The sequence below is a fragment of the Lampris incognitus genome, chromosome 11, assembly GCF_029633865.1.
Source record: "Lampris incognitus isolate fLamInc1 chromosome 11, fLamInc1.hap2, whole genome shotgun sequence".
NCBI lineage: Eukaryota > Metazoa > Chordata > Actinopteri > Lampriformes > Lampridae > Lampris > Lampris incognitus.
In genome coordinates, this window is record NC_079221.1 from 57149060 (window position 1) to 57170748 (window position 21689).

General features: G+C 48.1%; 1 protein-coding gene across 1 annotated transcript in view; it reads left to right on the forward strand.

Annotated features, from left to right (window-relative positions):
* si:dkey-230p4.1 (trichohyalin) overlaps positions 1-20553 on the forward strand; it is a 59612-nt gene extending 39059 nt beyond the window's left edge. Inside the window, exons 20-29 of the mRNA XM_056288971.1 lie at positions 2862-3543; positions 3631-5032; positions 5132-5263; positions 7554-8381; positions 10744-10848; positions 10960-11106; positions 15761-15937; positions 16699-16752; positions 17108-17182; positions 19161-20553. Coding sequence (XP_056144946.1) covers positions 2862-3543; positions 3631-5032; positions 5132-5263; positions 7554-8381; positions 10744-10848; positions 10960-11106; positions 15761-15937; positions 16699-16752; positions 17108-17182; positions 19161-19436 — 3878 coding nt within the window. The 3' untranslated portion in view covers positions 19437-20553. The remainder of the gene's footprint in view (positions 1-2861; positions 3544-3630; positions 5033-5131; positions 5264-7553; positions 8382-10743; positions 10849-10959; positions 11107-15760; positions 15938-16698; positions 16753-17107; positions 17183-19160) is intronic.
* The last annotated feature ends 1136 nt before the right edge of the window (positions 20554-21689 follow it).

Here is a 21689-nt window from a genome sequence, read left to right on the forward strand (position 1 = left end):
GTGTGTGTGTGTGTGTGTGTGTGTGTGTTGGGGAAATGTCTGTCTCATCAGCCTCTTATGGTAAAGATAATCAAACTTAAAAAAATCCTTCTCAAACATGTGTAAACAACATGTGTAATCACATGAAGGGGAAACTCCTCAAACTGTAAATACATGTGTGTATTTATTTGTTTGTTTATTTGTTTGTTTATTAATTTATTTAACCGGAGAAGACACTCGCTGAGATTAAACATCTCTTTTACTAGAGTGGCCTGGCCAAGGTAGGCAGCAGCAGACCAACACACAGTTGCAACTTTCACAAATACAGACACACAGACCGACAAACAGACAGACAGACGGACGGATGGACAGACAGACGGGTGGACAGACAGACAGATGGACAGACAGACGGGTGGACAGACAGACAGACGGACGGATGGACAGATGGACAGACAGACGGGTGGACAAACAGACAGACGGATGGACAGGCAGACAGATGGATGGACAGACAGACAAGACGGCTGGACAGGCAGATGGACAGACAGACAGACAAAGAGGCAGACAGACAGATGGACAGACTTAGTGACTATACTAAGACGTGGAAAATGTGCACCCGGAAGCTGCTTTTATCGTGGTTGGGGATTTCAACAAAGCATCTCTGCAGAAAGTATTACGGAAATACCTACAACATATCACCGTTAACACACGAGGAGATAGTTTACTTGATCACTGCTATTCTCCTTTCCGCAATACCTACAAACCCCTCCTCCGCCCACCGTTGGGCAAATCGGATGACTCCTCTAGCCTGCTCCTGCCTGCCTATAGGCAGAAGCTGAAGCAGGCAGCACCCACTGTGAGGACGATGCGTTGCTGGTCTGACCAATAGGATGCCGTGTTACAGGACTGCTTTGATCGAGTGGACTGGGACATGTTCCGTGATTCGTAGGATGGCAACATTGACGAGTACACGGAAGCAGTTATTGGATTCATCCGGAAGAGCATTGAGGAGCTGGTGCCCACTAAAACAGTCCGGGTGTATCCAAACCAGAAACCAGGGATAAACAGTTCCGTTCAGTCTTCCGTTCAGAAGAAAGCCCTTTATGATCTCCAGAAAGTGATCAAAGCAGCCAAATGAGAATACGGCAGGAAAATTGAGGAACAACTAAGTGCTAACAACCCCCGTAGCACGTGGCAGGGATTACACACAAAGCCGCCGGCCCAGACGGCATTCCAGGCTGGGTGATCGGAGCGTGTGCAGCGCAGCTGGCGGGTGTCTTCACGGATATTTTCAACTTCTCTCTTTCCCTGTGTGTAGTCCCCTCCTGCTTTAAATCATCAGTCATCGTCCCGGTGCCGAAGAAGACCAAGGTAACATGCTCGAATGATTGGCGTCCTGTTGCTCTCACTCCCATAGTGAGTAAGTGCCTCGAGAGGCTTGCTAAGGGACTAATCTGTAGCATGTTACCACCCACCTTTGACCCCCACCAATTTGTCTACTGACAAAACAGATCCACTGATGACGCAGTAGCCACTACACTCCATACCGCCCTCACCCACCTGGAGAAAAGGAACTCCTATGTGAGAATGCTGTTTGTAGACTACAGCTCAGCATTCACCACCATAGTCTCCTCCAGACTCTACACCAAGCTCAGGGACTTAGGACTGAACCCCAGCCTGTGCAGCTGGATCCTGAACTTCCTGTCGAGCCGACACCAGCTTGTGACGATGGGCTCCAATCCCTCTGCTCCTCCGACCCTCAACACAGGAGCCCCCCAGGGCTGCGTCCTAAGTCCCCTCCTGTACTCCCTGTACAGCCGTGACTGCGTGGCCACACATAGCTCCAACTTGGTGATAAAGTGTGCTGACGACATGACGGTGGTGGGCCTGATCACTGACGATGTCGAGACGGCGTACAGGAGAGAGGTCAACAACCTAACAAAGTGGTGCCAGGAGAATAACCTCTCTCTCAACGTCGACAAAAGTAAGGAGCTGATAGTGAACTACAGGAAGAGAGGGGGGAGGGGGGACCCCATCACCATCAACGGGACTGCTGAAGAAGTTCGGCATGGGGCCCAGGATTCTACAGGTCTTCTACAGAGGCACAACCGAGAGCATCCTGACTGGTTGCATCACCGCCTGGCATGGGAACTGTACTGCCCACAACCGCAACACACTGCAGAGGGTTGTGCGGACCGCCCAGGACATCAGTGGATGCGAGTTTCCCTCCATCCAGGACATACACAATACACGTTGTGTCAGCAAAGCCCGTAGGATTATCAAAGACCCCCGCCCCCCCAACTATGGACTGTTCCAGCTGCTACCGTCAGGCAAGCAGTACCGCAGCCTCAAAGCCCGGACCAGTAGGCTCCAGAACAACTATGGACTGTTCCAGCTGCTACCGTCAGGCAAGCAGTACCGCAGCCTCAAAGCCCGGACCAGTAGGCTCCAGAACAGCTTCTTCCACCAAGCAACCAGGCTTTTGAACAAAGAACATTAAAGACACTAAGCCTGGTGCCGGACTGATGGTACTGACCTGTGGTCTTCAGCGGATCATCAGTTCACACACACACACACACACACACACACAGATGTAGCTTGGCATACACAAACAACACAAATATGCAAACAACTACACACACATATGCACATTTATTAAGGCTGGGCCTACACACACACACACACACACAGCACCTTACATACATCACACACTATTTATTATGATTGCCGTTCTTTTGTGTTGTTTAGTTGTTATTGTATTACTGTTGTTGCTGCAGTGTTGTGGAGCTGAAACACAAGAACTTTACTCTCTGGTGCTTCTATAACGAGGCACAACAAATAAAGAAGCTTCAGTCTTCATTCTCGCTTTCTCCTTTCTTCTTCAGGGGAGATCGAGTGTCTGAGAGGAGAGCTGGAGCAAGGGATGACCAGGAGAGAGGAGGAGAAGGAGAGAGAGAGGGAGGAGAGAGAGAGGAGTGACAGGGAGAGGGAGCATGCACAAGGTGAGGCAGAGCGGCACCGTGAGCAGATGGAACAGCTGAGGAAGAGGAGACAGGAAGAAGAGGAGAACTGGAGAGAAGAGAGAGACCGATGGCAGCGAGAGAGAGAGGAGCTGAGCACAGAGCTGGGGATGAGAGACGGAGAGGTGTCGGCACTGAACAACAGGATGGAGGGATTGATGACGGAAAAGGAGGAGATCTCGGCTCTGCTGGAGGAGAGAGAGAGGGAAGTGGAGAGACTAAATGTCGCTCTGTCAGCTGAAAACCGGAAGACGGAAAACCAAGTGAGAGAAGAGAGAGAGCAGATCGGTAGATGGATGGAGAGAGTGGAGGAGAAGGAGAAGGAGATAGAAAGACTGGCTCTGTCTCTCACCAAGACAGAAAATAGAAAGAAAGAACAGTTGATGTCTGCTGAGATAGAGAGAGAGATGATGACACAGCATCTGGAAAAGAGTGAGAGAGAAGTGAGAGAGAGAGAGGAGGAGGTGGGGGAACTGAAGGAGAGAATACACCGGATGGAGGGAGCGAGGGAGAGACTGGAGGCTTCGCTAAATGAACAGAACATTCAGTTGAGAGAGAAACAGAGGGAGGAGGAGGAGAGGAGGAGCGAGGAGGTAAAGAAGAGAGATGGAGAGGTAAAAGCTCTCTGCAGCAGGATAGAGGGACTAGAGAGAGAGAAAGGGGTGAGAGAGGTAGAGCTTAATAGAGTCCTGTCAGAACAGAGGAGCGTGGAAAAGAAGATGAGGGGTATACAGGAGGAGAAGGATAGATGGAGGGAGAGGGCGGAAGCAGCAGAAAGAGAGAAACAGAACATGAGAGATAAACTGGTCGACCAGGAGATGAAGATGGACGAGCAAGAAAAACAGATGGAGAGAGAGAGAGAGAAGCTGTCAGAGCAGCTGGGAGTGACAGAAGCTCAACTGAGGAGGAGCGAAGAAGAGATGGAGAGACTGAAAGAACAGATCTCCAGTCTGGAGGAGGACAGGAGAGAGAGAAAGAGACTGCAGGGCCGGGTCTCCCTCCTGGATAGAGAGAGAACGACAGAGCAGGAGAGATGGATAGAGGAGGAGAGAAGATGGAAGAGAGGAGAGTCAGAGGCACGGGAGAGAGAGGAGCACCTGCGAGCGCAGCTGGCCGAGAGAGAGAAGGAGGTGGACCTGCTGGGGGTGAGAACAAGTGTGGTGGAGGAGGAAAGGGATGAGATGAAGAGGGAGGTGGAGAAAAGGAATGGCAGCCTGGAGAGACAGATGAGCGCTGTGCGGGAGAGAGAGGAGGAGGTGGAGAGACTCCAGGAGCACCTGCGACAGGCAGAGGAGAGGGCGGATGAGTGGCAGAGAGAGAGAGAGGAGGAGTTGAGCATGTTAAGGGAGAGACTGAGAGAGAAGGAGTGCAGTGAGGAGTTGATTTCCTCCTCTCTGAGAGAAACTCAGATGCTGCTGGAGAAACAACAAATGCAGGAGAAGGAAATAGAGGAGCAACTCACCCGTCAGGCCGCTGACCTCCGTATGGCCGCTGCCCAGAGCCACGTCACCCAGACAGAGCTCAGGGAGGCACAGGAAGCCAACCAGGGACTGGAGGAAGAGGTGAGAGACTGGAGGGAGAGAGCGGTGCAGCGGGCGAGCGAGACAACCAAACTTGCCCGACTCCTTAGGGAGAGAGAGGAGGAGGTCAAGGAGCTGAAAACCACACTGGAGGAGATAGACGGGGAGGAGGAGAGATTGAAGGATGCGCTGAGGAGGTCAGAGGAAGAGAGGAGGAGTCTGGTAGATGAACTGAGAGAGGTGGAGGAAGAGAAGGAGACCTTGCAGAGCCGGCTGTCAGAGGAGGTACAGGGGAGCAGAGAGAGGCTGAAGGAGTTGGAGAAGGAGAGGAGGGATTTGTCGGCAGAGCTAAGGAGGAGTGAGAGGGAAGTCTCAGCCCTCAGAGAGGAGGTGCAGAATGAGTGTAGAGAGAAGCAGAAGGTGGAGTTGTCTCTGAGGAGGATGGAGGAGGAGCTGAAGGTTGTGAAGGAGAGCATGGAGGTGATGTCTGCGAAGCTTGCCTCCCTCAAAGGAACAGTAAGAAAACACAAACCAGCTTAGATGAAGGTTGTCAGTTTAAATCCCTCAAACAGCTTAAAAAACTTTATTTATCTGTCCATCCCTCCATCCTCCCAGGTGTCGGAGCTGAGCCAGGACAGAGACCGGGCGCGGCAGGAGGTGAAAGAGAAGGAGGTGGAGAAGGAAAAAATGAGAGCAGGTCTGCGGGCGGGTCTGGAGGAGATGACCTCCCTCAAACGCCTCCTGCAGGTGAACAAAAAGACCAGTCGCCATGCTGAAGATCATCTGTATTAGCTTAACGCCTACCTCGAAGAGTCAGTAAATATGAAAATACAATGTCCAGGTCCTGGAAAAGTTATGGAAAAGTATAATTTTGTAGAAGTTTTGGAAAATTCTTAAAAACTGACTAAAGCAGCATTAACTATGTTAAGGATTCTGTTAAATGGACCCAAAATTTCTGTTGTGTGTTTGCAAGAGTGTGTCTCAGTATGCTAACATATACCTTCCCTTGGTAGCGTTCCTATGAGCTAGCTAGCTAGCTTGGTGACAGCATACTGGACAAACACAGTTTCAACAATTACAGCCTTCAAATTGACAAGGAAATTATGCTAAAAAGTATGTAGATGTCACAGAAAAGTCATTGAAAACCTTTGGTTAAAAATTGTATGAACTCTGATGTCTGGTTACTGTAGCGGTCTGTTCCGTTGCCTACAAGCACGGGGATCGCCGGTTCGAATCCCCGTGTTACCTCCAGCTTGGTCGGGCGTCCCTACAGACACAATTAGCCGTGTCTGCGGGTGGGAAGCCGGATGTGGGTATGTATGCTGGTTGCTGCACTAGCGCCTCCTCTGGTCAGTCGCGGTGCCTGTTCAGGGGGGAGGGGGAACTGGGGGGAATAGCGTGATCCTCCGACATGCTACGTCCCCCTGGTGAAACTCCTCACTGTCAGGGGAAAAGAAGCGGCTGGTGACTCCACATGTATGGGAGGAGGCATGTGGTAGTCTGCAGCCCTCCCCGGGTCAGCAGAAGGGGTGGAGCAGAGACCAGGGCGGCTCAGTAGAGTGGGGTAGTTGGCTGGATACAACTGAGGAGAAAGGGATCAAAACACCCTCCCCCCCAAAAAAAAAATGTATGAGCTGTGCTCTTATGTAGGTGGTGAGGTGGTGTCTGAGCTCCATTCCAGATGAATGAGAGTCAGCAGGGCTGTTGTGTCAGGAACACACCAAAAAAACCTGGTGGAACCTAAGTTGTACTTACTGATGTAGCACTGTCTGTCTGTAGGTAAAGATCTTACTGATGTAGTACTATCTATCTGTAGGTGAAGGTCTTATTGATGTAGTACTATCTATCTGTAGGTAAAGATCTTATTGATGTAGTACTATCTATCTGTAGGTGAAGGTCTTATTGATGTAGTACTATCTATCCATAGGTAAAGATCTTATTGATGTAGTACTATCTGTCTAGGTGAAGGTCTTATTGATGTAGTACTATCTATCTGTAGGTGAAGGTCTTATTGATGTAGTACTATCTATCTGTAGGTGAAGGTCTTATTGATGTAGTACTATCTATCTATAGGTGAAGGTCTTATTGATGCAGTACTATCTATCTGTAGGTGAAGGTCTTATTGATGTAGTACAATCTATCCATAGGTAAAGATCTTATTGACGTAGTACTATCTGTCTAGGTGAAGATCTTATTGATGTAGTACTATCTATCTGTAGGTGAAGGTCTTATTGATGCAGTACTATCTATCTGTAGGTGAAGGTCTTATTGATGTAGTACTATCTATCTGTAGGTGAAGGTCTTATTGATGTAGTACTATCTATCTGTAGGTGAAGGTCTTGACAAAGCCCACCAGACACCACCCATCCCATCACATGCTGCCCTCCCACCAGACACCACCCATCCCATCACATGCTGCCCTCCTACCAGACACCACCCACCCATCACATGCTGCTCCAGTGTGCTGGATGTGGTGTTTGTGCATTAGTGCTTGTCGTTAACACACCAGTGATGGAAAGTATCAAAGCGGCTGGTCCGTTCAGCCTGCTGGATCATGGCGTGATGTGTAACTGTGTGGTTTCCTCTGCTGGGCAGTCAGCTGTGTAAGTAATAATCCACTCCACATTGTTTGTTCAAGTACTTCAACACACACATCGGAGTGGGTTAGCCTGCTTATACTGTGGCCACGTGCCAGAGAAGTCAAATAAAAGCGTTCACTCCCTTCTTTGTTGAGGGTTTTGGACTCGGGTTACGGAGGAGGAGTTAGCCGGGAAGCTAACGTTTTGACTGCTTACTGGGCTAGTTGTTAATTCAGCATGTCGCTGTCGTTTATTAATTCAGAAAAGTAAGTAAACTTGAGCCAATTAATGTGTGTATTCAGTGGTTTTAACGCACACCCTCCAGCCAATCAGAGACCAGTATTCTCTCAGTGGAACAGGTTTTGATATCGTTGGTGATGTCACAGTGATGTTCCATCATCCAACATGGTGGACAGTGAGACTTAAGAGGTTTGATTGAAGTCCTTTGTGTCCCACAGGAGAGCCATGGCGAGGGGGAGCGTCTGAGAAAGACCCTCCGGGAGAGGAAGGAGGAGGTGGAGAGGAGCAGGGAGGAAAACATGCAGGCTGTTAGGGCAGAGGTACAGAGAGAGAGAGAGAAGATAGAGAGGAGAGAGGAGGAGAGGGACAAGGAGAGGGGAGAGCTGGAGGAGCTAAGAGCACGAGCTAAAGCCTCAGAGCAGAGGCGGAGAGAGATGGCAGAGGAGATGTGCAGGGAGAGGAAGGAGGCAGAGGAGCACTGGAGGAGGAGAGAGGAGGAGCTGAGGACAGAGGTTGAGAAACAGAGGAGAGAAATTCACCAGCTGACTGACTGGAAGACTGAGAGTGAGAGAGAGCTAACGAAGGTGAAGAGAGAGAGGGAGGAGGCAGAGGAGCTGAGGGTCTGTCTGGAGGAGAGCCGAGTGGAGCTGAACCAGATCAGAACCAGAACTGGAGAGCTGGAGGAAGACAGGAACCGTCTGTCTGCCCTGATTGCCCAGAGAACAAGTGAAAGCAACAGACTGAGAGAGGTGGAGAGAGAGCGGGAGAGGATGGAGGGATTGAGGAGAGACGAGAGAGAGAGGGCAAAAGAGACTGAACGAAGAATGGAGGAGGTGATGAAGAGGTTGCAGGAAAGAGAGAAGGAGCTGGAGAGAGAGAGGGCTGGGAGAGAGAGAGAGAAGCGCCAGGACCTCCTGGAGGAGAGCGATATGGACAGACTGAAAGAGAAGAAAGAGACACTGGGGAGAGAGGCGAGAGATGGAGAGAGAGATGGAGTCCCACCAGAGATGGATGACAAGAAGACGAAGAAGAAAGGAGTAAAAGAGGTATCCTGGGTTTCTTCTGTTTATTTCTTTTGTTTTCTTAATTCTTTTTTCTTTTTTTATTTGATTTTTTCTTTTATTTATTATTTTATTTTTCTTTATTTTAATTTTATTTGTTGATTTATTTATTTATTTTATTTTATAATATTTATTATTTGTTTATCATTTATTTTTCATTTCTTCCATTCTTCCTTACCATTCACTCCCTTCACACTGAGCCACTCTTACTGTGGTGGATGCAGTCAGTATACTGTAACATTTACTGTAACATGTTGCTCATTCATTAGTCAGTCATTCATTCTTTTATTAGTCACTCATTCTTTCTTTTATTAGTCAGTCATTCTTTCTTTCATTAGTCACTCATTCATTCTTTCATTAGTCACTCATTCTTTCTTTTATTAGTCAGTCATTCTTTCTTTCATTAGTCACTCATTCTTTCTTTCTTTTATTAGTCAGTCAGTCATTCTTTTATTAGTCAGTCATTCTTTCTTTTATTAGTCAGTCATTCTTTCATTAGTCAGTCATTCATTCTTTCATTAGTCAGTCATTCTTTCTTTCTTTTATTAGTCAGTCATTCTTTCTTTTATTAGTCAGTCATTCTTTCTTTCATTAGTCAGTCATTCTTTCTTTTATTAGTCAGTCATTAATTCTTTTATTAGTCAGTCATTCTTTCTTTAGTCACTCATTCTTTCATTAGTCAGTCATTCATTCTTTCATTAGTCAGTCATTCTTTCTTTCTTTTATTAGTCAGTCATTCTTTCTTTTATTAGTCAGTCATTCTTTCTTTCATTAGTCAGTCATTCTTTCTTTTATTAGTCAGTCATTCATTCTTTTATTAGTCAGTCATTCTTTCTTTTATTAGTCAGTCATTCATTCTTTTATTAGTCAGTCATTCATTCTTTTATTAGTCAGTCATTCTTTCTTTAGTCACTCATTCTTTCATTAGTCAGTCATTTTTTCTTTTATTAGTCAGTCATTCTTTCTTTTATTAGTCAGTCATTCTTTCTTTTATTAGTCACTCATTCTTTCTTTTATTAGTCAGTCATTCTTTCTTTCATTAGTCAGTCATTCATTCTTTTATTAGTCAGTCATTCTTTCATTAGTCAGTCATTCTTTCTTTTATTAGTCAGTCATTCTTTTATTAGTCAGTCAGTCGTTCTTTTATTAGTCAGTCATTTTTTCTTTTACTAGTCAGTCTTTCTTTTATTAGTCAGTCATTCTTTCATTAGTCAGTCATTCTTTCTTTTATTAGTCAGTCATCCTTTTATTAGTCATTCATCCTTTAATTAGTCAGTCATTCTCTCAGTCAGTCATTCTTTCAATCAGTCAGTCATTCATTCTGTCAGTCAGGCATTCATCCTTTTATTAGTCATTCATTCTTTTATTAGTCATTCATTCTTTTATTAGTCAGTCATTCTCTCAGTCAGTCATTCTTTCAATCAGTCAGTCATTCATCCTTTTATTAGTCATTCATTCTTTTATTAGTTTTCCATTCTTTTATTAGTCAGTCATTCTCTCAGTCAGTCATTCTTTCAATCAGTCAGTCATTCATTCTTTTATTAGTCATTCATTCTTTCAGTCAGTCATTCATTCATTCTTTCAGTCAGTCATTCATTCTTTTATTAGTCATTCATTCTGTCAGTCAGTCAGTCAGTCATTCATTCATTCTTTTATTAGTCATTCATTCTGTCAGTCAGTCAGTCAGTCATTCATTCTTTTATTAGTCATTCATTCTGTCAGTCAGTCAGTCAGTCATTCATTCTGTCAGTCAGTCAGTCATTCATTCATTCTGTCAGTCAGTCATTCATTCATTCATTCATTCAATCATTTATTGATTCAGTCACTCGTTTGATCAGTCATTCAGTCTTTCAGCCAGGTAGTCATTCATTCATTCAGTCGTTCGTTCATTGACAATAGCTAGAATCCTTGTTCGGGCTGCGTTCTTGTTTTAGTGGTGGTCTGTTTTTTCTTGTCTTGTCTGACTGGTTTTCTTAATTAACCTTACAGCACGTGTTTAGCTATGTGTCACTTCCTGATCGGCCAGGAAACAGGAAGTCGCAGAAATGGAGACGTTCCGCTGGTTTTGAACTATATCAGTTTACAACTGGACAACATGTCTTCCATCCTGTGGCTTTGTGTTTGGCTGCAGAGCAGTCGGAATAGTCTGCGAAATGGAAGGAAGAGAAGGTTTTATAAGTTAGTTTTATCAGGAAATCCTGAGAAACTTGCGGTTCCTGCATTTTGTTTTTGTCTTCTAAGATGGCAGCTTGTCTCTCGTAGCTGTGTTTCTGTGAGAATCAGTAAGTAAGTGAATAGAAAACAGCTGACAAGTGTCAAAAACCCTCATTCATGCTTCTCTTTTAAGGATCTCGAGGAGCTCCAAGAAATCTCCTCTCTGAGGGAACGCGTCTCCTTGCTCCTGAGAGAGAAAGAGAAGGACAGGACACTGCTCGAGCAGAGAAAGTTCGAGGTGACACAGACCCCAAAACACATGTCCTGCTTTGATTTGTTACAGAAATAGAATAAAATTACTGTTATTGTCATTAGTGCGGTGGTTCTGAGTGTGTGTGTGTATTAATAGGTGTACAGGCTGAGTCAGAGAAGTGACGAGCTGGCGAAGGACAGGGACCGTGTGCGATTGGCTCTGGAACAGACTGAGGCTGCTCTGATTGGCTACAAACAGAAAGCACTCCAACAGGAGAAGAAGAAAGAGGCGGGGCCTGCACAGGTTAGTGTGTCTGGTGGTTCCTCTCATTCTGTTGATTGAAATGTTGAGTCAACAACAAGGTAATGGATCATTGCTTTTACCCATAATCCTTCAGTGCTGTCCCCTAACATAATGTACCTAGGTGGTTATAAACTGGTGATGAAGGCGTCTTTGTATTTTGGGTCTTGCTGAATCATTTCAGAGCAGTAGAGTTTAAATGTAGGAAGAAGTCCAACAAAGGAGAGATCACACTCCCCCCCCCCCCCTTTTTTTTTTTTCTCCTCAATTGTACTTGGCAAATTACCACACTCTCCGCTGCTCCACCCCCTCTGCTGACCCGGGGAGGGCTGCAGACTACCATATGTCTCCTCCCATACATGTGGAGTCACCAGCCGCTTCTTTTCACCTGACAGTGAGGAGTTTCACCAGGGTGGACGTAGTGCGTGGGAGGATCACACTATTCCCCCCACCCCCCCAAACAGGCGCCCTGACCGACCAGAGGACTCGCTAGTGCAGCAACCAGCATACATACCCACATCCGGCTTCCCACCCGCAGACATGGCCAATTGTGTCTGTAGGGACGCCCGACCAAGCCGAAGGTAACACGGGGATTCGAACTGGCGATCCCCGTGTTGGTAGGCAACAGAATAGACCGCCACGCTACCCTGACGCCCCACAGTCCTCTTTCGTCTGAATGTTTTTCTTGGTTTATCTCTGAGCAACAGACGTGTTTTTCTTTCCACCGGTATGCCAGCGTGTACCTCATAACCGTGATCCAGTCGAGCTGTGACAGCAGGGCTCTCGCGGGGTCTTAAAAAGTCTTAAATTTGATAACCAGAAGTTTAGGCCTTAAAAAGCCTTAAATTTGATCTAAAATGTGTCTTTTGGTCTTAAATATGATTTTGATAGGTCTTAAAGATGTAGCTTCTGTGACAGGTTAAATGTGTTTGAGGGAACTATCCGGGCTGCACCATAAGCACACAGGAATAGTTCTGCTCCAGTAATCCCTATTGGAAGAAAACAACATGGAACCAATAGTCTTTACTGTGCAGCTCCCCGGTCAGTTTATCGGAGAACACCGAACTGGTGTTTTGTGTCTGTATCCTGTATCCTGTAGCGTGTGTCGTGCTGTCAGTCCGAGCCAAGAGATAAATGAACTTCTGTCAGTCACTTTTCTAACTTCATGGGAAAGTGCAAATTCAACTACCAGTGGTTGGAGAAGAGCACGTGTAGTGCTTGGTTGAAACCAGTGGAGGGAGGGGGATGTCGGTGCAGCCTGCTGCATCTTATGCAAGAGAGCTATTAAACTGGGGACATTGGGGGTAAAGGCTTTAGAACCGCATGGTCAGTCAGACAAACACAAGACCCGAAGCCAACAACCAACGCCTCCACCTGTTCGGTGTTCACCACTGCTGCGGCAGCATCAAGTGCAGCAGCTCCCGTAACAACATCAGGGATGATCCACCCCCGGATGACGTTTGGGTCTACGCCACCCTAAAAGCGGAGGTGCTCTGTACGCTAAATGCTGTAGCTAAACACCATTTCTACAGCACCGACGAGGGCGTAGGTGAGCTTTTTAGAAGCATGTTCCCGGATTCAGAAATAGCGAAAACATTCACGTGCAGTGGTGACAAAACTGCCTACATCACGAAATTTTATTCCAAGTGGTCTTAAAAAGTCTTAAATTTAACCTGCTGAAACCTGCAGGAACCCTGGATAGATAGGGTCAGAGGTCAGTTGGAGTTTTTAGTGTTTTGACACTCTAACACAAAGCTTTCACATTCTCTCATTCCACATATCATCCATCTATCCATCCATTATCTGAACTGCTTATCCTGCTCTCAGGGTGGCGGGGATGCTGGAGCCTATCCCAGCAGTCATTGGGCGGCAGGCGGGGAGACACCCTGGACAGGCCGCCAGGCCATCACAGGGCTGACACCCTACATGTCTGGACTGTGGGAGGAAACCGGCGCCCCCGGAGGAAACCCACGCAGACGTGGGGAGAACATGCAAACTCCACACAGAGGACGACCCGGGATGACCCACCAAGGTGGGACTACCCCGGGGCTCGAACCCAGACCTTCTTGCTGTGAGGTGACCGTGCTAACCACTGCACCACCATGCCGCCTCCACACATCATGTGACATCCAAACCCAAGGAAGAACTCGGCTCCTGGGTGATGATGAAGGATCCCAGCTTGTGGACTTCTGTTGCGGAGATGGTTTTCTTCTTATCCGCCTCGTCTTGTTTGACTTAGAGCTTCCTGCTTCATGTCAGACTTCGACAGAGCTGCACAGCATGTAAATTGCGTGAACACAACATCCATTGCACGCTGTCCGTCTTGGGAGAGAGATCCCTCCTCTGTTGCTCTCCCTGAGGTTTCTTCCTTTTGTTTCTCCCTGTTAAAGGTTGTTTTTTTTTAGGGAGTTGTTCCTTATCCGATGAGAGGGTCTAAGGACAGGATGTTGTGTTGCTGTTAAGCCCACTGAGGCACATTTGTAATTTGTGATATTGGGCTATACAAATAAAATTGATTTGATTTGATTTAGTCTGCAGCCATCCCCGGCTGGCAGAGGGGCTGGAGCAGCGACCGGGACGGCTCGGAAAATAGGGTAATTGGCAAAGTGCAACTGGGGAGAAAAGGGGGTAAAACTCCAAAAAGGACAGAGGAGGAAGGTCCTGGTTTGAACCCAGAACGCTGAGATGAGGTCAGAAGAAACTTGCTCTAATCTGAACTAGTCAACACCTGATTTATTTTTCCATGTTGAGGCGGAGCTTGCTGTAGGTCTCTGTGGTGTCTGTGTAGCTGACAGAGGTCTCTGCCATCGCCTGCCTTCACCTCCTCAAAAATCCACCTGTGCATGGAGGGTGCGTGGACAGGCAGGAGCTGTGGACAGGGCAGGAGCTGTGGACTGGGCAGGAGCTGTGGACTGGGCAGGAGCTGTGGACAGGGCAGGAGCTGTGGACAGGGCAGGAACTGTTGACAGGCAGGAGCTGTGGACAGGGCAGGAGCTGTGGACAGGGCAGGAACTGTTGACAGGCAGGAGCTGTGGACAGGGCAGGAGCTGTGGACAGGGCAGGAGCTGTGGACAGGCAGGAGCTGTGGACAGGGCAGGAGCTGTGGACAGAGCAGGAACTGTTGACAGGCAGGAGCTGTGGACAGGGCAGGAGCTGTGGACAGGCAGGAGCTGTGGACAGGCAGGAGCTGTCGACAGGGCAGGAGCTGTGGACAGGCAGGAGCTGTGGACAGGGCAGGAGCTGTGGACAGGGCAGGAGCTGTGGACAGAGCAGGGACTGTTGACAGGCAGGAGCTGTGGACAGGGCAGGAGCTGTGGACAGGCAGGAGCTGTGGACAGGGCAGGAGCTGTCGACAGGGCAGGAGCTATGGACAGGGCAGGAACTGTTGACAGGCAGGAGCTGTGGACAGGGCAGGAGCTGTGGACAGGGCAGGAGCTGTTGACAGGGCAGGAGCTGTGGACAGGGCAGGAACTGTTGACAGGGCAGGAGCTGTGGACAGGGCAGGAGCTGTGGACAGGGCAGGAACTGTTGACAGGCAGGAGCTGTGAACAGGCAGGAGCTGTGGACAGGCAGGAGCTGTGGACAGGGCAGGAGCTGTGGACAGGCAGGAACTGTTCACAGGGCAGGAGCTGTGGACAGGGCAGGAACTGTTGACAGGCAGGAGCTGTGGACAGGCAGGAGCTGTGGACAGGGCAGGAGCTGTGGACAGGGCAGGAACTGTTGACAGGCAGGAGCTGTGGACAGGTCAGGAGCTGTGGACTGGGCAGGAGCTGTGGACAGGTCAGGAGCTGTGGACTGGGCAGGAACTGTTGACAGGCAGGAGCTGTGGACAGGGCAGGAGCTGTGGACAGGGCAGGAACTGTTGACAGGCAGGAGCTGTGGACAGGTCAGGAACTGTTGACAGGCAGGAGCTATGGACAGGTCAGGAGCTGTGGACTGGGCAGGAACTGTTGACAGGCAGGAGCTGTGGACAGGGCAGGAACTGTGGACAGGGCAGGAGCTGTGGACAGGGCAGGAGCTGTGGACAGGGCAGGAGCTGTTGACAGGCAGGAGCTGTGGACTGGGCAGGAGCTGTGGACAGGGCAGGAACTGTGGACAGGCAGGAGCTGTGGACTGGGCAGGAGCTATGGACAGGGCAGGAGCTGTGGACAGGGCAGGAGCTGTAAGCTGTTGGTTTACTGTGGCCGTTTACCTGCTACGTGTGTCTGGCGCCCGCGCCCAGAAGCTCATCAATCTCTCACATTTGGTGAACACGTCAAAACCCGTCCTCCTCCTCCTTCAGCATGTCCAGTGATCTACAGACCAGCTCCTCTTCCAGTCTAGCTTTCTCCTTCTCAATAATTGGCAACAAAATGACCCCTTCCCGCTCATCAGCAAACCCACTTCCGTCGCATAATTTGTGTTCGCTGCCGCGGTTACACGTGAACGTGAGCCGAGGTCAACGCCATTACTTCGGTGCACTGCCATCTAGTGTCGTGGTGGTGCTAGAACAGTCTACAGGCTGCATCCACGCAGTAGCATAAATCAAACACTACGGCCAAGTCAGCTACGACAGAGCTCCTCCATCTCTTCTTCCATGGAAGCATCCCAGTGGTTCATCTGTTCAGTTAGCGTGTGTGTTTGTGTGTGTGTGTGTGTGTGTGTGCGTGTGCTGCAGCAGCAGCAGTGTGTGGACACAGGGACGGAGTCTCAGGGGCGCGTGGCGGTTCTCCAGAGGGCGGTGGCAGAATTGGAGGTGGAGCAGAAACGACTGAACAAGAGGAACACTCACCTGGAACAACGCAACCAAAGACTGAAGACAGACAGAGACAAACTAAGAGCTGTACTCACAGAGGTACACACACACACACACACACACACAGATAGGTAGACGGATGACTCTAGAGTCTGGACAGGTACTTACATGTGGATATATTTGATACATGGGTTGATTTTACTCTCACGACAACTAGTCAGTAAATGTTTTCAGATATTGGACAACTTGAGGAATTGAACATTGCCTGGTCCAACCAATGAAGACAATTCAACCTGATGTTGAATGAAGATGATAAGATTTTCATTGGGAGTGATGAAGAAGGACAGGATTAGGAACCAGTATATTAGAGGGACAGCTCAGATTGGACGGTTTGGAGACAAAGCAAGAGAGACAAGATGGAGATGGTTTGGACATGTGTGGAGGAGAGATGCTGGGTATACTGGGAGAAGGATGCTGAATATGGAGCTGCCAGGGGAGAGGAGAAGAGGAAGGCCAAAGAGGAGGTTTATGGAGGTGGTGAAGGAGGACATGCAGGTGGCTGGTGTGACAGAGGAAGATGTAGAAGATAGGAAGAGATGGAAACGGATGATCCGCTGTGGCGCCCCCTAACGGGAGCAGCCGAAAGTAGTAGTAGTAGTAGTAGTAGTAGTAGTTTCACCAATATCCATATACACACACTAGTGCACAAACTACACCACAGCTACTCGGTAAGTACTTGCTGTTCACCAGGTACTGCTGAGCGGCTGAGTCTGATATGTACCAGGGTCTTTCCTGTGTGAAGCAGTGAGGTTGTTTTAGTTGGTGTTGCTGACTTGCGTTGTGTCTCCCTGTTTGTGAAGGTGGAGGAGGAGAGAGGGAGTCAACTACAGTCTGACTCAAGTTTCAGTTTCCCAGTCAGTAAAGTATTGGAGTGTTGGCATGTTATGTGTTGTCTTAATGTGTTATTGTATTGTGTGGATAGATATGTGTACCGTATTTCCCGGAATACAAGTCGTGCTGCAGTACAAGTGGCGCTCAGCAAGAAACGTGTTGTTGTGCGGGAAAAAAACACACGTATAAGTTGCTTCAGTGTATAAGTCGCATTTATATTTGGTGGTACAGTAGTGATGTGTGGGTCAGGGTTTTGTAATACCCGCACCCCCCTGACCCATTATGAGAGCCATACTGCTGCTGGTGGAGTGTAGTGGTGTGTTACAGTGATCATGTGTTGTGTTACTCTGGTCACATTGTGTTGTTGTATTGCAGCAGCAGCAGCCTGCAGGTCCTGGCAGACCAGAGACTGAAGAACAACTAAGAGACAGAGTGAGAGAGCTGGAGCACCAGGTCGGTTTACTGCAGGGAATGGATGGATGGATGTACAGCTGGATGGATGGATGGATGTACAGCTGGATGGATGGATGGATGTACAGCTGGATGGATGGATGGATGGATGTACAGCTGGATGGATGGATGGATGGATGGATGTACAGCTGGATGGATGGATGGATGGATTGTACTGCCATTGCTAGGACTTGGAAGGTTTTGTCTGTCAGGTTTTCACACTGATATCAACCTCTTCTCTCCTCTTCTCTCTTCTCTTCTCTTCCCTTGTCTTCTCTCCTCTCCTCTTCTCTTCTCTCTTCTCTTGTCTCCTCTTCTCCCCTCTTCTCTTCTCTCCTTTTCTCTGGTCTCCTCTTCTCCTCCTTTTCTCTGGTCTCCTCTTCTCTCATCTCTTTCTTCTCTTGTCTTCTCTCCTCTTTTCCCTTCCCTTGTCTTCTCTCCTCTCCTCTTCTCTTCTCTCTTGTCTTGTCTCCTCTTGTCTCCTCTTGTCTCCTCTTGTCTTCTCTTCTCTCCTCTCTTCTCTTCTCTTCTCTTCTCTTCTCTTCTCTTCTCTTCTCTTCTCTCCTCTTCTCTCTTCTCTTCTCTTCTCTCCTCTCCTCTCCTCTTCTCTTCTCTTGTCTCCTCTTCTCTTCTCTTCTCTTGTCTCCTCTTCTCTCCTCTTCTCTCCTCTCCTCTCCTCTCCTCTCCTCTTCTCACTTCTCTTCTCTTCTCTTCTCTTCTCTTCTCTTCTCTTGTCTCCTCTTCTCTTCTCTTCTCTTGTCTCCTCTTCTCTTCTCTTCTCTCCTCTTCTCTCATCTCTTTCTTCTCTTGTCTTCTCTCCTCTTTTCCCTTGTCTTCTCTCCTCTCCTCTTCTCTTCTCTCTTGTCTTGTCTCCTCTTGTCTCCTCTTCTCTTCTCTTCTCTTCTCTTCTCTTCTCTTCTCTTCTCTTCTCTCCTCTCCTCTCCTCTCCTCTCCTCTCCTCTCTTCTCTTCTCTTCTCTTCTCTTGTCTCCTCTTCTCTTCTCTTCTCTCCTCTTCTCTCATCTCTTTCTTCTCTTGTCTTCTCTCCTCTTTTCCCTTCCCTTGTCTTCTCTCCTCTCCTCTCCTCTTCTCTTCTCTCTTGTCTTGTCTCCTCTTGTCTTCTCTTCTCTTCTCTTCTCTCTTCTTCTCTTCTCTTCTCTTCTCTTCTCTTCTCTTCTCTTCTCTTCTCTTCTCTTGTCTCCTCTTCTCTCCTCTTCTCTTCTTTTCTCTCCTCTTCTCTCATCTCTTTCTTCTCTTGTCTTCTCTCCTCTTTTCCCTTCCCTTGTCTTCTCTCCTCTCCTCTCCTCTTCTCTTCTCTCTTGTCTTGTCTCCTCTTGTCTCCTCTTGTCTTGTCTTCTCTTCTCTTCTCTTCTCTTCTCTTCTCTTCTCTCCTCTCTTCTCTTCTCTTCTCTCTTCTCTTGTCTCCTCTTCTCTTCTCTTCTCTCCTCTTCTCTCATCTCTTTCTTCTCTTGTCTTCTCTCCTCTTTTCCCTTCCCTTGTCTTCTCTCCTCTCCTCTTCTCTTCTCTCTTGTCTTGTCTCCTCTTGTCTTCTCTCCTCTCCTCTCCTCTCCTCTCCTCTCCTCTCCTCTCCTCTCCTCTCCTCTCCTCTCCTCTCCTCTCTTCTCTTCTCTTCTCTTCTCTTCTCTTCTCTTCTCTTCTCTTCTCTTCTCTTCTCTTCTCCTCTCCTCTCCTCTCCTCTTCTCTTCTCTTCTCTTCTCTTCTCTCTTGTCTTCCCTTCTCTTCTCTCCTCTTCTCTTCTTTTCTCTCGTCTATCCTCTTTTCCCTTCCCTTGTCTTCTCTCCTCTTCTCTCCTCTCCTCTCCTCTCCTCTCCTCTCCTCTTCTCTTTGCTCTTGTCTCCTCTTGTCTCCTCTCCTCTCCTCTCGTCTTCTCTCCTCTCCTCTCGTCTTCTCTCCTCTTCTCTTCTCTCTCCTCTTGTCTCCTCTTGTCTCCTCTTGTCTCCTCTTCTCTTCTCTTCTTGTAGGTCCATCATCTGCGTCTCATTCTAGCCCTGGACAACCACGAGAGGGCGGAGTTTATTGAGCGTTCCTTCAAAAACAGCCAGTGGCTGCTGTCGCTGCGACACGACCTCACTGATTCACTGGCTGTGGTCTCCCAGCAGCCAATCCCGTCAGTCCTGGAATCTGAGACTCAGCGATTGGACAGGAGTCTGAGAGAGGAGGAGTTCAGAATGTCTGTCCAGTCATGTCAGCCAATAATGACGCCGGGACAGTCTTCAGCCACGCAGGTTAAAATGTGAAGAGAGGCTCGGTCTGAGGTGTTGCACTGTGGGAGGGCCACTGGTGACCAGTGGCGTCCCCGTAGCATCAGACAAGGTCAGATCCTGGCTGTCCCTGCATCTCTGTAGAGGTACAGAACTGCAGTCCCTATAAACCAAGACAGTCCGGCTGTGACAGTCTCCTGACAAAATGTTTACAGAATGATCACCAACAGTAACACAATGCTGCCATCTTGGAAAAGCAACTCACAATGAATGAGGGATGGTGATTATTCTCCTTTCATCTGAAACGCGATGCTTTGGTCGTTTTGTTACAAATAAAGATTTGGTTTGTTATTATACTTTCAATATGGCAGCATGTTCATTGTAACCAGCAGTTATCAGTAACCCAACATACTGCTGCAGGGTCAGAGGTCAGGGCTGGGTTCAGTGCCCTGACACAGTGACCCTGGAAGGTTGACGGAGGTCATGACCTCTGTTTCCAGCCAGGCTCGCTGGTGGAGCTGCTTATTTAATGTGCGGCATGCAGAGGACTTTCTGCAGCCGTGTGTTAGCATAGCAACACCACCTCTGCAGCCGTGTGTTAGCATAGCAACACCACCTCTGCAGCCTTGTGTTAGCATAGCAACACCAACTCTGAAGGACAAGTGTGCAAAACAAACACAAGTCTGGTTCTGATGTTTAGAATGAATGTATTCATTGTGATCAACTAGCCAAAGATAAGTGCTTTTCAGCACCGCGGTCTGGACCAGAACTGAACTGGTCTCTGTGACCCAGCACCTCACCAAGGAGCCGCTGAGTTTCAGCAACCTGCTACCGAGAATCCGCATCCTGCAGCTCTCATCTCCAAAGACTTAGCTGTCTGTGATGAGGTGGTTCAGCTGTAGCAGGGCCTCATGGAGGTCACTACTAATCTAAAGAGGCTGAACTGAAGGGCGTTTGGGTGGCGTAGCGATCTGTTCTGTTGCCTACCAACACGGGGATCACCGGTTCAAATCCCCATGTTACCTCCGGCTTGGTCGGGCGTCCCTACAGACACAATTGGCCGTGTCTGCGGGTGGGAAGCCAAATGTGGGTATGTGTCCTGGTCACTGCACTAGCGCCTCCTCTGGTCAGTCGGGCTGCCTGTTGAGGAGGGAAGGGGAAGTGGGGGGGATAGCGTGATCCTCCCATGCGCTACGTCCCCCTGGTGAAACTCCTCACTGTCAGGTTAAAAGAAGCAGCTGGTGACTCCACATGTATGGGAGGAGGCATGTGGTGGTCTGCAGCCCTCCCCGGGTCAGCAGAGGGGATGGAGCAGAGACCAGGATGGCTAAGAAGAGTGGGGTAATTGGCCGGATGCAATTGGACAGAAAAAGGGGACCCCCCCACAAAAAAAGAGGCGGAACTGAAGACGTTGATGAGAAACACTCAGGGTCATATTTTGAAAAAGTGTTTACACCAAATGTTACAGGGTTTTCCAGAAGTTTTATACACTTTTATTTATTCTTTTTATCCATATTTCTATGTGACTGTAGTTTTGTTTATTTAATCATCAGCTCCAGAAGATGAATGACATAATGTAGGACACCAGAGTTCCTTAAGATGTGGCTGAGGACCCAGACACAGGTCACAGGCCCGTTTTTTCTGGGTCCCCTAATGAAAGACGGGGAGGTTTTTAAGTGTCTTCTCTGGTTCTTTCATCCATTCATTTTTCATTGAGTGGCACATTACGGAAATACATGCTTGAACGTTTATTAAAACTCCACGGTATACTTTTATATATTTGTATAAATCTGAATAAAATATTTTATTGTTTTAAGTGGTGTCTTACCTGGTGTTATGGTTGCTAGCCATACTTCTCAGTTTCACTTTGACATTCCAGCTGAAAATCATTCTCCGTCCTGTTGCGTCCACGGCTCCTGCTCCACTTACGTCCCTGGTAAACAGAAAAGCAATCTGTCCCTCAGGAAAAACATTGGTTTTCAGTTTATTAGTGTTATTCAGGATTATTCCAGAGCCAGATTCTGTCTTTTTCTCTCAGACTGTTGTCAGATCTCATGCTTGTGGGCGGGATAACAGTTGGTTAACAACATGTAGTGTTGAACTTGTGGGCGGGATAAGAGTTGGTTTTGAACTTTTGGGCGGGATAACAGTTGGATTTGAACTGGTGGGCGGGATAACAGTTGGTAAACAACATGTAGTGTTGAACTTGCGGGCGGGATAACAGTTGGTTTTGAACTTGTGGGCGGGATAACAGTTGGTTTTGAACTTGCGGGCAGGATAACAGTTGGT